The sequence below is a fragment of the Quercus lobata genome, chromosome 1 (assembly GCF_001633185.2).
Source record: "Quercus lobata isolate SW786 chromosome 1, ValleyOak3.0 Primary Assembly, whole genome shotgun sequence".
Taxonomy (NCBI): domain Eukaryota; kingdom Viridiplantae; phylum Streptophyta; class Magnoliopsida; order Fagales; family Fagaceae; genus Quercus; species Quercus lobata.
The window spans coordinates 17,152,739-17,165,543 of NC_044904.1; the positions used below are offsets into that span (position 1 = coordinate 17,152,739).

The window sequence follows — 12,805 nt, forward strand, 5'->3', positions numbered from 1 at the left end:
GTCCGAGTTTTCCCCATTCAGGGTTTCTCGCAGTGCCCAGTACCTTCCTTAGTACCAGATCCCCTGGCGCCAAGTGCCTTAGCTTCACCTTGGCATCGTAACCTTGCTTGAACTTTTGCTGATAGTGGGCAAGCTGGACCATTGCGCTTTCCCTTCTTTTCTCGATGAGGTCTAAACTTTTTTCCAGAAGTCCGTTGTTGGCACTGGGGCAGAATGCAGTGGTCCTTTATGTTGGGAAGTTTACCTCCAGTGGAATGAGAGCCTCGGCCCCGTAGGTTATCGAAAAGGGGGTTTCCCCTGTGGACCTGCGAGGTGTGGTGTGGTGTGGTATGTCCACAAGACATGGGCCAACTCTTCAACCCACCTCCCTTTCGCGTCGTCTAGCCCCTTTTTCAGCCCATTCACTATAGTTTTATTGATGGCTTCTGCCTGTCCATTACCCTGCGGGTAAGCCGGTATGGAGTATTTGTTGGTAATTCCCAGCTCGTTGCAATATCTTCTGAAAGCCTTGCTGTCAAACTGGATACCGTTGTCCGAGATCAGTGTGTGATGGGTTCCGAATCTAGTGACGATATTTTTCCAAATAAATTTCTTGGCATCAACGTCCCTAATATTCGCCAGCGCCTCAGCTTCGACCCATTTCGTGAAATAATCCGTGCCGACGAGAATAAATCTCTTGTTCCCTGTTGCTTTGGGGAATGGTCCCAGGATGTCTAGGCCCCATTGTGCGAATGGCTAAGGGCTGGACAGCGGGTTAAGGTTTCCACCAGGCTGGTGTATATTCGGGGCGAACCTTTGACACTGGTCGCACTTGTTCACATATTCCTGCGCCTTTTTCTGCATGCTCGGCCACCAGTAGCCCTACGTTATGGCCCTATGGGACAGGGACCTACCCCCCGTATGACTTCCACAAATTCCTTCGTGTAATTCCTCCAGGATGAGTTTAGTGGCGTCTGGGTGCACACACAACAAGTACGGCCCTGAGAACGAGCACCTATACAGTTTGGAGTCCTTGGACAACCAGAATCGAGAGGCCTTCCTTCTAATCTTGTCGGCCTCGTGCTTATCATCTGGCAAGGTGTCATGTTTCAAGAACAGCACTAGAGGATCCATCCAACTAGGTCCAGACCTGATATTGTGGACTCGTGTTCTGTTGGCCCTTTCCGTTGCTGGGCGGTAGAGATCTTCTACTAGAACAACCCGGGGAAGTGTCTGGGCCGAGGAGGTGGCGAGCGTTGCAAGAGAATCAGCATGGGTGTTCCCGCTCCTGGATACGTGCGCCAGATTGAAGTGACAAAAATGGGTTTGCAGGCGTTTAACTTGGGCGAGGTACTCTCGCATTCTTTCGTCCTTCGCCTCCAACTCTCCATTTACTTGTCCGACGATGAGTCTTGAATCCGAGAACATGGTCGCGGATTTTCCACCCAATTTCTAGATCATTGACATTCCTTCCAATAATGCCTCATACTCTGCTTCGTTATTCGTGGCCGAGAAGCCAAGCCTTAACAATTTTTCGATGGTGATACCTTCGGGGGAGACTAGAACGAGCCCCACACCTGAGCCCCTTTGGTTGGCTGCGCCGTCGATGTGTGCTTTCCACCAACTAGGCTCTTGCTGAGTGATTGTGCTTATCAATTTCCCGTCAGGGCTTAGTAATCCTCCCCCTTCTTCTAGAGTGGGCTCCGCAAATTTGGCTACTAGATCTGTGAGGACCTGACCCTTCACAGCAGTGCGAGGCATGTACCTAATGTCAAAGGCGCCCAGGATTGTCCCCCATTTTGCAATTCTGCCCGTGTAGTCGGCGCTTCGGAGAATGGACTTTAGCGGAAGCTGGGTTAGTACAACTACAGTATGTGCCTGGAAATAGTGGGGGAGCTTTCGCGTGGCTTGTACGATTGCCAAGACGGCCTTTTCGAGGGGGAGGTAGCGGATCTCTGCCTCGTGCATCGATTTGCTTACGTAGTAGACGGGTCGTTGCATGCCATTGTCTTCTTGGATTAGCACTAAGCTTACTGCATGAAAGGCCACAACAATGTAGGCGAATAGCACCTCATCGGCCTCAAGACTTGACATAATTGGTGGTCAGGCGAGGTACTCCTTAAGCTGTTGGAAAGCTAAAGCACATTCCTCGGTCCACTCGAAACCCTTCCACTTGTTTAAGAGGAGGAAGAAAGGTCTGCATCTGTCTGCTGAGCGAGAAATGAAACGGTTTAAAGCGGCGATCATGCCGGTGAGCTTTTGGACCTCTTTGGGATTCCGAGGGGGCTGCAGGCTATGGATAGCTCTAATTTGGTCAGGGTTAACTTCGATGCCTCTGTGGGTCACCATGTAACCTAAGAATTTCCCTGATCCCACCCCAAATGAACACTTGGACGCGTTGAGTCGCAGCTTGTACTTTCTCAGAATTTGAAAGATGTCGCCGAGGTCTCTGACGTGGTTGGCCACTACTTTGCTTTTTACCACAATGTTGTCTATATAAACTTCAATGCTCTTACCCATCTGTGTTCAAACATCCTGGTCATCATCCTTTGGTAGGTCGATCCGGCATTCTTCAAGTCAAAGGGCATCACCTTATAATGATAATTTCCGACGGGGGTGACAAAAGCAGTTTTTTCTTGGTCCTCGGCAGCCAGGGGTATCTGATGATAGCCCTGGAAGGCGTCCAAAAAACTCATTCGGGGGTGTCCGACGGTCGAATCCACCAATCGGTTTATCTGCGGCATGGGGAAGGGATCCTTCGGGCAGGCCTTGTTTAGGTCCGTGAAATCTACGCAGACCCGCTATTTCCCATTCTTCTTTTTTACCACGACTGTGTTGGCTAACCATTTGGGGTAGAATACTTCCTTGATAGCCCCCGCTTTCTTCAATTTTATGACCTCCTCTCTCACGGCGTCTGCATGTTCTTTCGACGGTCGCCGAGGAGGCTGCTTCTTGGGTGTTATAGCCGGACTAACATTAAAGCGATGGCAAATGAAGTTTGGGTCAACCCTAGGGCCCTCGTAGGCGTCCCAGGCGAATACGTCCACATTTTGTCTTAGAAAATCAATCAGTATCGCTTTCTCTTGGGGCGGTAACTCCGAGTCGACCTGAAAAAACTTCTCTGGGTCTGATCCAACAAGTACTTTCTCTAGATCCTCGCAGCTCACCTCCATGGTGGGTCCTCCACTACCCGGGGCTCGGACCAATGTCGTTAGTTGCTATAAGCCTTTCTCGGCTGAGATGGAGGGCTCACTGTTTGGTCGTCGTGAGATTGCTGACACGATGCATTGCCGGGCCATAACCTGATTCCCTATTATTTCTTTCACTCGACCTCCTGACAGATACTTCACTTTTTGGTGTAAGGTTGACGACACAGCCCCTAGTGCATGAAGCCACGGGCGGGCCACGATGACTGTGTAGGGGGAGTACGCATCTACCACGATGAAGTTCACTTCCACCACGTCTGAGTCTGTTTGTACAAGCAGCCTGATCATACCTTTCGTGGTGACTGTTTTTCCTTCAAAACTGACCAAAGGGGAGTCGTATGCCGACAAGTCCTCTGGCTTCAGGTTCAATCCTTTATACAAGTCGGGATACATTACTTCCACGGCGCTGCCTTGGTCAACTAGCACCCTCTTCACGTCATAACCCCCAATTCTGAGCGTGACGACTAGGGCGTCGTCGTGGGGTTGAAGGGTTCCCAGTTTGTCCTCATCCGAGAATCCGATTAAGGGCGTGAGACTCGCTCGGGCCCTTTTAGATTCCCTGTCATCGGCTTCAGGCGGGAGCGTGCTCACTGACATTACTCTGAGAGGATTGGATCCGGTCCTTCCAGGTGCGGCGAGAATGACATTTATTGTGCCAATGGGCGGCCTCAATGCGCTTTGCCTGGTTTCGATATTTGATTGTTTCTGCCATCCCACAGGGTGATGTAATAGATGTCTCAACTTCCCTTCTCGGACTAACCGGTCCAAGTGGTTTTTCAGATTTCTACAATCATCGGTGAGGTGACCCGGCTCTTGGTGGTACGCGCAATATAGATTCTGGTTACGCTTCGAGGGGTCACCTGCCATCCTGCTTGGCCATTGGAAGAATGGTTCGCACTTCACCTTCTTTAGGATCTTGTGTAATGGTTCTCGGAACATAGCATGGACTGCCTGTGCCCTAGTGGATCCAGACTGTTCCGCGTAGTCTCTTCTCGGCCTGTTACTGCTGTTAAAGTGGTCCGACTTGAAGTCCCTCCTCTCCTGAGGGACAACCTTCGCTTTGCCCTTCCCCGTCTGCTGGTCCTCCTCAACCCTTTTGTACTTGTCAATTCTATCCATGAGTTGGCGCACACTAGTGACCGGCTTCCCAATCAGGGATTTTCTTAAACCGTGCTCTGTCGGCAGGCCCCTTTTGAATGTGCTAATGGCAACGTCGTCGTAATTTCCCTCTATCTCATTGTTCATTTCCCAGTACCTGTCTGAATAGGCCTTCAGTGTCTCTCCTTCTCGCATGGACAGGGATAGGAGGGAATCTAGGGGCCGAGGGACTCTGCTGCTGGTAATGAAGCGGAAGCCAAATGCCTGTGTCAGCTGCTTAAAGGAATTTATGGAATTTGGCTTAAGGCCATCAAACCATCTCATCGCCATAGGTCCCAAGCTGGACGGAAACACCTTGCACATCAACGCCTCGTCCTTGGAATGGACGGCCATCGTCTGATTAAACTGACTTACATGCTCTACTGGGTCTGTCCGACCATTGTATATGGCAAAGGTTGGTTGATGGAACCGCTGAGGAAGTTCTGCTTCCTCTATTCTGCGCGTGAAAGGCGACTGGGAGATGCGGTCCAGGGCCTTACTCATGGCATCGTTGGCCAGGCCTTGGTATGGCGGGCTCTTGTGGCCGCGTTTACGAGGCTGCTCTTCCTCATAGGAAAAAGTTTCGCTTGGAGGGGTTCTTGATCTTCGCCTGTATTCATCGTTCTCATCACTACTGGTGTCTGAATCGGGTGAAGGACACTTTCGCTACGCTTGGCGTAGCTTCTTCTTCAAGTCATCAATTTCTTGCTATAAAGCCTTTCGATCGTTTCGCTTACGGAATGCATGGCCTTTCCCTTTCGAGCGGCTTCTGCTCGTGTGGGAGGTGTTCACACTGCCCTCTTGCTGCTTGTCTTGATCTTTCTCCCGTTCGAGATTCAAAAAGTTGTCCTGCCGTTGGGAATCTGCGCGTCCGGTTTGGCGTGAACCTGATCCTTCCATCTCTAATGGTTTCACTTGTCGAGACATAAGTTTTTCCCACAGACAGCACCAATTGTAGGGTCAGTTTTTAAGGCCCAAGCCCAGCAAGTAGGTGACTTTGGCCCAAAGAGCCCTATATAATGAATTTGTAGAGAGCGGGTTACAGAACTAGGACTCAACGAAGTGAATGTTAATTAATTTCAAGCCATGCAGCGGTTGAACGTAAGAATATCTCCTTTATCTCCACTGGATGTTCGGTCCGAGGAAATGTGTGGGTGCACCTATGTTCCTGATTAAAGGATATAGTCTTACTCTCTTTCTTCTGGCTTTTTCCGATCCCTTCTTCATGGGGATGCCCTTCTCTTATATAGGCTTCTTAAAGTGATAAGAGCCCTACACTTGTTGATTATCTGGACCTTCACTTGAGTGCCTGTCCCATCGGACATCCACCCTACCTTTCTGTGAGTTGCAGTGGCCAAGGTAACACTGTTCGCCTGTCCTCTCCACATTAATGCGGCCAGAAAAGTAGTTTCCTTGCATTTAATGCGGCAGTTGGGGTCTCCCCCTGAACATCCTATGCTCTCGTTCTTCTTCCTGCTTTGTGAGGCTCATCCTTACTACCAATATTTGTTTGGAATGACTTCTCATTATGGATAGGGTGCATGTTGGGTCCATATTTGGCACGTCCAAGGAGACATTCCTCCTCGGATGTCTTTTTTAAATAAGTTTGGACTTATCAAGGTTGGGCTGAAAGTTGTTTTGGCGACCCATTTTCTCCTTGGTTGTAGTTGGACTCTGTATAGGGCCCAAGGCCCGTTGTTTGACTTGGAAATTTTACCGTTACAGTTACCAAATATAACTTAAGGATATGTTTAGTAACTGTTTTTCCTCTTTTATTTTCAGTTTCCAAAAACAATTTTCTATTTTTGAAACTAAAAAACTTGTTTGGCAATTCAAAATGAACAGAAAACAAAAACTGTTCTCAAAACTCAATTTGTAAAGAAAACTAAAAACATGCAAAATGCTGTTTTTAGTTTCTAATTTTCAAAAATTAATGAAAATACGCATTTAATTTAATAAATCTCTCTCCTTTAATGAATTAGCATTAGTGTTCAAATCCAAATAACAACATATTTTAGTATTTTATATTTTTTTCTTCAAAAAACTTTTTTTTTTTTTTTTAAATTTCAACTAACTAAACATGTTTTGATTTCAAAAATATTTTAAAAAAAATTGTTTTTTCTTCAATTCAAAATGAACAGAAAACAAAAACTGTTCTCAAAACTCAATTTGTAAAGAAAACTAAAAACATGCAAAATGCTGTTTTCAGTTTCTAATTTTCAAAAATTAATGAAAACACATATTTAATTTAATAAATCTCTCTCATTTAATGAATTAGCATTAGAGTTCAAATCTAAGTAACAACATATTTTAGTATTTTATATTTTTTTCTTCAAAAAACTTTTTATTTTTTATTTTTTTATTTTTAATTTCAACTAACTAAACATGTTTTGATTTCAAAAATATTTAAAAAAAAAATGTTTTTTCTTCAATTCAAAATGAACAGAAAACAAAAACTGTTCTCAAAACATATTTTAGTATTTTATATTTTTTTCTTCAAAAAACTTTTTTCTTTTATATATTTCAACTAACTAAACATGTTTTGATTTCAAAAATATTAAAAATAATTTTGTTTTTTCTTTATATTCCTAAAAAAACATGTTTTGATTTCAAAAATATAAAAAAAATTATTTTTTCTTTATATTCCTGAAAACAAGATTTTGAAAATAAAAAACAAATACGATTACCAAATATCACCTAATATTCTGGTCCATTTAAGTGGTCAAATTATACTTTTTCACAGGGTACAAGCGTCCTGAAATTTTATTATCATTGTTATACACATTGGAAATCATTACTATGTTTTTTTTCTTTAACAAAGTGTTAGTACATTTTAAATTAAATATGTTAAAACTCAAAATAACTGAAGATGAATAAAGAGATGAGTTATAATAAAAATTGTTAAAGAAAGAGTTACTTGTATGTAAGTTAGATTAAATAAATTAAGAGAAGTTTTCTAAATTAATAAATAACATGTAGGTTATGTGAAGGGTTGGAAGACTATATATACGGCTATGCTATGGACTAATTTCATATCAAGAGTGAATGAAGAAAATAGTTAAAAGCAAAGTGTATTGTGTGAGAGAGTGAATTCTATAATATTTCTAAACACTTAAGAAATTTCGGGCCAAAGAAAGGTGTTTTTCTGGTGGAGCTTTGGGTTTGAACACTTTGTGCAGAAGTTGTTCTAGCCATACAACATTTGTTGGGCTGTTGTATCCTAGGGGAGACAAGTCAGAGAAGGTCTGCACCGGTTACAAAGTTTAGCCAACCAAGGGCTTGAATCTCCTTAAAGAGAGCGAGTGCCGCGCCTCAGTCCAAATAGTGTTGTGTAATTTTTCTCATTGAATTAATAATATTTAGAAGTACTATTCAGTTTCTCATTGTGTTATTTCCATTATTATTGTGTTTGCACCAACAATTTTAAGGAGATTCAACACATGGAGCCTACACAAGAGAAACCAAATGAACCTGTTGGAGATCTCAACAAGCCCTTTCGCTTTAAGGGAGCCCACTTCAAGAGGTGGAAAGGAAAGGTCCTCTTCTACTTGAGTCTTCTCAAAGTCGCCTACATTCTCACTGACAAGAATCCATCAAAAGTTTCTACCGATGAGATGAGTGAGGAAGAATATATTCTCCATCAAGAAAAAATAGATAAGTATACAAAAGATGAATATAATTGTCGCTCTTATCTATTGAATTGTCTTGCCGATCATTTCTATGATTATTATGATACAACTTACAATTCTGCCAAGAAAATTTGGAAAGCTTTACAAAGCAAGTATGATACCGAGGAGGCTGGTGCAAAGAAGTATGTTGCTAGTAGATTTTTCCGTTACCAAATGGTGGATGGAAAATCGGTGGTGGATCAAGCACAAGACTTCCAAATGATTGTAGCAGAATTGAGATCCGAAGGCATAAAGATTGGAGACAATTTGGTGGTAGCTGGCATAATTGATAAACTACCACAATCTTGGAGGGAGTTCCAAAAGACTTTGCGGCACAAACAAAAGGAGACATCTTTAGAGACTTTGATCACACGCATCCGTGTGGAGGAGGAGGCTAGAGGACAAGATGCACTCATGACACAAGAGAGCAATGGTAATTCCACCACAAAGGTAAACCTTATTTCAGCCAATAATAATATGCCCAAAAATCATTTTCCTAGAAATGTTCAATTGAAGCCTAAAAAAAGAGCCTTTAAAAATAATAATAGACCTCAAGGAAGGGGAAACCCAAATAAAAATTACAATAAGAACCAAGGACCCCCTTCACAAGATCAATTTAATAGATCCTGTTTTGTCTGTGGCAAGAGTGGGCATATTGCTCGATTTTGCAAATTTCGGAAACGTGAATCTGTCCCGCAGGTTAACGTAACCGAAGAGCCTTTAGTGGCTATGATTACAGACATCAATATGGTGCAATATGTTGAAGGGTGGTGGGCAGATTCTGGTGCTAATAGGCACGTCTGTTATGACAAAAATTGGTTCAAATTGTACACTCCTTTTGAAGAAGAAAAAACTATTATGCTTGGTGATTCTAGCAAAACCAAGGTTCTTGGGAGTGGTGAGGTTGAATTGAAATTCACTTCTGGACGTGTGCTAACATTGAAAGATGTTTTTTACACTCCGTCCATGAGGAAGAATTTGATGTCAAGTTTTTTACTTAACAAGGCTGGCTTCAAGCAAACTATGGAATCTGATAATTATGTAATCACTAAAAAAGGATTATTTGTGGGCAAGGGTTATGCTTGTGATGGAATGTTTAAATTGAATGTTGAGAATAATAAAGCATCCACTAGTTCAGTTTATATGCTTTCTTCTATTAATTTTTGGCATGCTCGTTTATGTCATATAAATAGTAGATATGTGGGAATCATGAGTAGTTTAGGATTAATTCCAAGACTGTCAAAAGATTTTGAAAAATGTGAAACTTGTAGTCAAGCTAAGATTACAAAAAGGCCTCATAAAAATGTTGTAAGAAATACCGAATTGCTTGAGTTAATTCATTCCGATTTATGTGAATTTGAGGGAATTTTAACTCGTGGAGGAAATAGATATATTATCACTTTTATTGATGATTTCTCAAAATATACAACTATTTATTTGTTGAAAAATAAAAGTGATGCTTTTGAAAAATTTCAAGATTTTTTAAAAGAAGTTGAAAATCAATTCGGTAGAAAAATAAAAAGAATAAGAAGTGATAGAGGCCGTGAGTATGAATCAAGTGCATTCAACTCATTTGCTCAGTCTTTGGGAATTATCCATGAAACTACTGCACCATATTCACCTGCTTCTAATGGTGTGGCTGAAAGAAAAAATAGAACTTTAATTGAGTTAACAAATGCCATGTTAATTGAATCTGGTGCACCTTTACATTTTTGGGGTGAAGCTATTTTAACTGCATGTCATGTTTTGAATAGGGTGCCACATAAAAAGTCACATACCACACCTTTTGAGATGTGGAAAGGACATAAGCCAAATTTGGGATATTTGAGAGTATGGGGTTGTCTTGCTTATGTAAGGCTTACTGACCCTAAAATACCTAAATTAGATATAAGAGCTAATACCTGTGCTTTTCTTGGTTATGCGATTAATAGTGCAGCCTATAGATTTTTTGATCTTGAAAACAAAATAATTTTTGAATCTGGTGATGCAATTTTTCATGAAGAAAAATTTCCTTTTAAATTGAAAAATAGTGGGGGTGAAGAAAATATTTTGTCACAACCTAGTTCTTCTACATCACATTTACAAAATCAAGAAAATTTTGAAATGGAACCTAGAAGAAGTAAAAGAGCTAGAGTTGAAAAGGATTTTGGTCCTGATTATTATGTTTTTAACATTGAGGAAAATCCCCAAAATTTAAAAGAGGCTTTAACATCACCTGATGCTATATTTTGGAAAGAGGCTGTAAATGATGAGATGGAATCTCTAATTTCTAATAGAACTTGGAAATTAGTAGATCTTCCACCGGGTTGTAAGACCATAGGTTGTAAATGGGTCCTTAGGAAAAAATTGAAACCGGATGGATCAATAGATAAGTTTAAAGCTAGACTTGTTGCAAAAGGCTTTAAACAAAAAGCTGATCTTGATTTCTTTGATACATTTTCTCCGGTAACAAGAATTACATCTATTAGATTGTTAATTGCTATTGCTGCAATTTTTGATTTGAAAATTCATCAAATGGATGTAAAAACTGCTTTTCTAAATGGGAACCTAGAGGAAGAGATTTATATGGACCAACCTGAAGGCTTTGTAGAGCCTGGACAAGAAAGCAAGGTATGTAAGCTAACTAAATCCCTATATGGCTTAAAACAAGCACCTAAGCAGTGGCATGAAAAGTTTGATTCCTGCATGATTGAGAATGGTTATAAATCAAATGAATGTGATAAATGTATTTATTCTAAATCATGGAATAATCTACATGTTATTATTAGCCTCTATGTGGATGATATGTTGATTTTTGGCTCAAATATGCATGTTATAAATGAGACAAAAAATATGCTTAAAAGCCATTTTGATATGAAAGATCTTGGTGAGGCTAATTTTATTTTGGGTATGAAAATTACAAAAACATGTGATGGAATATATCTTGATCAATCACATTATGTTGAGAAAATATTGAGAAAATATAATTTTCATAATCACAAAAGTGTAGCTACTCCTTTTGATTCTAGTGTTTATTTATTTCCTGTGAATAATGATGATGAGATTTTTAATCAAAAGGATTATGCTAGTATCATTGGTAGTTTGCGTTATGCTACTGATTGTACTAGACCTGACATTGCATATGCAGTAGGAGTGCTTAGTAGATTTACTAGCAAGCCTAGTAAAGATCATTGGCTAGCTATTGAGCGAGTCATGAGATATTTAATTGGTACCAAAAACTATGGCATATTTTATAAAAAGTACCCTGCTGTGATTGAAGCTTTTAGTGATGCCGATTGGAATACTTTGTCAGGTGATTCTCTCTCTACCACTGGTTATATTTTTACCTTAGGTAGTGGTGCTATTTGTTGGAAATCTAAAAAACAAACAATAATTGCTAATTCAACAATGGAAGCTGAATTAATAGCATTAGCTTCAGCTAGTGAAGAGGCAAATTGGCTTAGAGATTTGTTATATGAAATTCCACTTTGGGAAAAGCCAATTCCACCTATATTAATTCATTGTGATAGCACTGCCGCAATTGGTAGAGTTAAAAACCGTTACTACAATGGTAAATCCAGACCTATAAGAAGAAAGCACAGTACCGTGCGATCTTATTTGAGTAGTGGCATCATAACTGTGGATTATATTAAATCTAATGATAATCTTGCAGATCCATTTACCAAGGCCTTGGCAAAAGATAGAGTCTGGAATACATCGAGGGGGATGGGACTAAAGTCCATAAAATCATGAGCCATGTATGAGGATACCCAACCCAAGGACCAGAGATCCTGAGAATTGGGTTCAATGGGAAAAACGAATCATACGATGGTCGTAAGAAATGCACTATTCATTTTTTAATTATTTATTTTATAAATAATTTTTAATTGTTCATCCCTATGATGTAAGTGCATTTATCCTGTAATGTGGAGAGGTTGAGTAAAAAACTCTTAATGAAATTTGTAGCTCGTATGAGTGGGGTGTCAAAATTACAGGAGCACCCTTGACAAAATTTCACCTATGTGAGTGTGGGGGTGGGGCCGCTCTCTATGAGATTTGGACTTAATCTCAAATACACTCATGAAACTGGGATCAGCACACGGCCGTAAAGTGCTAGCTATAAAAGCTCATGTCAACACCTGGATCATTATGTGTGAGCATCAATACTTTATTTCCCTTAAGTAGTCATAGTTCAAGTCGGAGACCACTACTGACTCTGGAGTAGAGATTGTTGTTTCACTAAGTGAAGGTTCAATGCAGAGCACACCTTCATGATGCATAATAATCCCTCTTTGCCCGGTAATCTCTCATTTTCCAAATTTAATATTAAAATGAGTGGGGGAATGTTAGTACATTTTAAATTAAATATGTTAAAACTCAAAATAACTGAAGATGAATAAAGAGATGAGTTATAATAAAAATTGTTAAAGAAAGAGTTACTTGTATGTAAGTTGGATTAAATAAATTAAGAGAAGTTTTCTAAATTAATAAATAACATGTAGGTTATGTGAAGGGTTGGAAGACTATATATACGGCTATGCTATGGACTAATTTCATATCAAGAGTGAATGAAGAAAATAGTTAAAAGCAAAGTGTATTGTGTGAGAGAGTGAATTCTATAATATTTCTAAACACTTAAGAAATTTCGGGCCAAAGAAAGGTGTTTTTCTGGTGGAGTTTTGGGCTTGAACACTTTGTGCAGAAGTTGTTCTAGCCATACAACATTTGTTGGGCTGTTGTATCCTAGGGGAGACAAGTCAGAGAAGGTCTGCACCGGTTACAAAGTTTAGCCAACCAAGGGCTTGAATCTCCTTAAAGAGAGCGAGTGCCGCGCCT

The 12,805-nt window shown here is 40.6% G+C and overlaps 2 protein-coding genes across 2 annotated transcripts; both read right to left on the reverse strand.

Annotated features, from left to right (window-relative positions):
* Positions 1-276: 276 nt before the first annotated feature.
* Positions 277-1,407, reverse strand: LOC115949930. Its single transcript, XM_031067191.1, has 2 exons — positions 894-1,407; positions 277-683 (listed from the first exon to the last, which is right to left on the reverse strand). Exons 1-2 carry the CDS (start codon positions 1,405-1,407, stop codon positions 277-279), a joined length of 921 nt encoding a protein of 306 aa, XP_030923051.1.
* Positions 1,408-3,197: 1,790 nt separating this feature from the next.
* Positions 3,198-5,222, reverse strand: LOC115949937. Its single transcript, XM_031067198.1, has 3 exons — positions 5,060-5,222; positions 4,698-4,963; positions 3,198-4,556 (listed from the first exon to the last, which is right to left on the reverse strand). The coding sequence occupies exons 1-3, from the start codon at positions 5,220-5,222 to the stop codon at positions 3,198-3,200; spliced, it is 1,788 nt and encodes a 595-aa protein (XP_030923058.1).
* Positions 5,223-12,805: the final 7,583 nt, after the last annotated feature.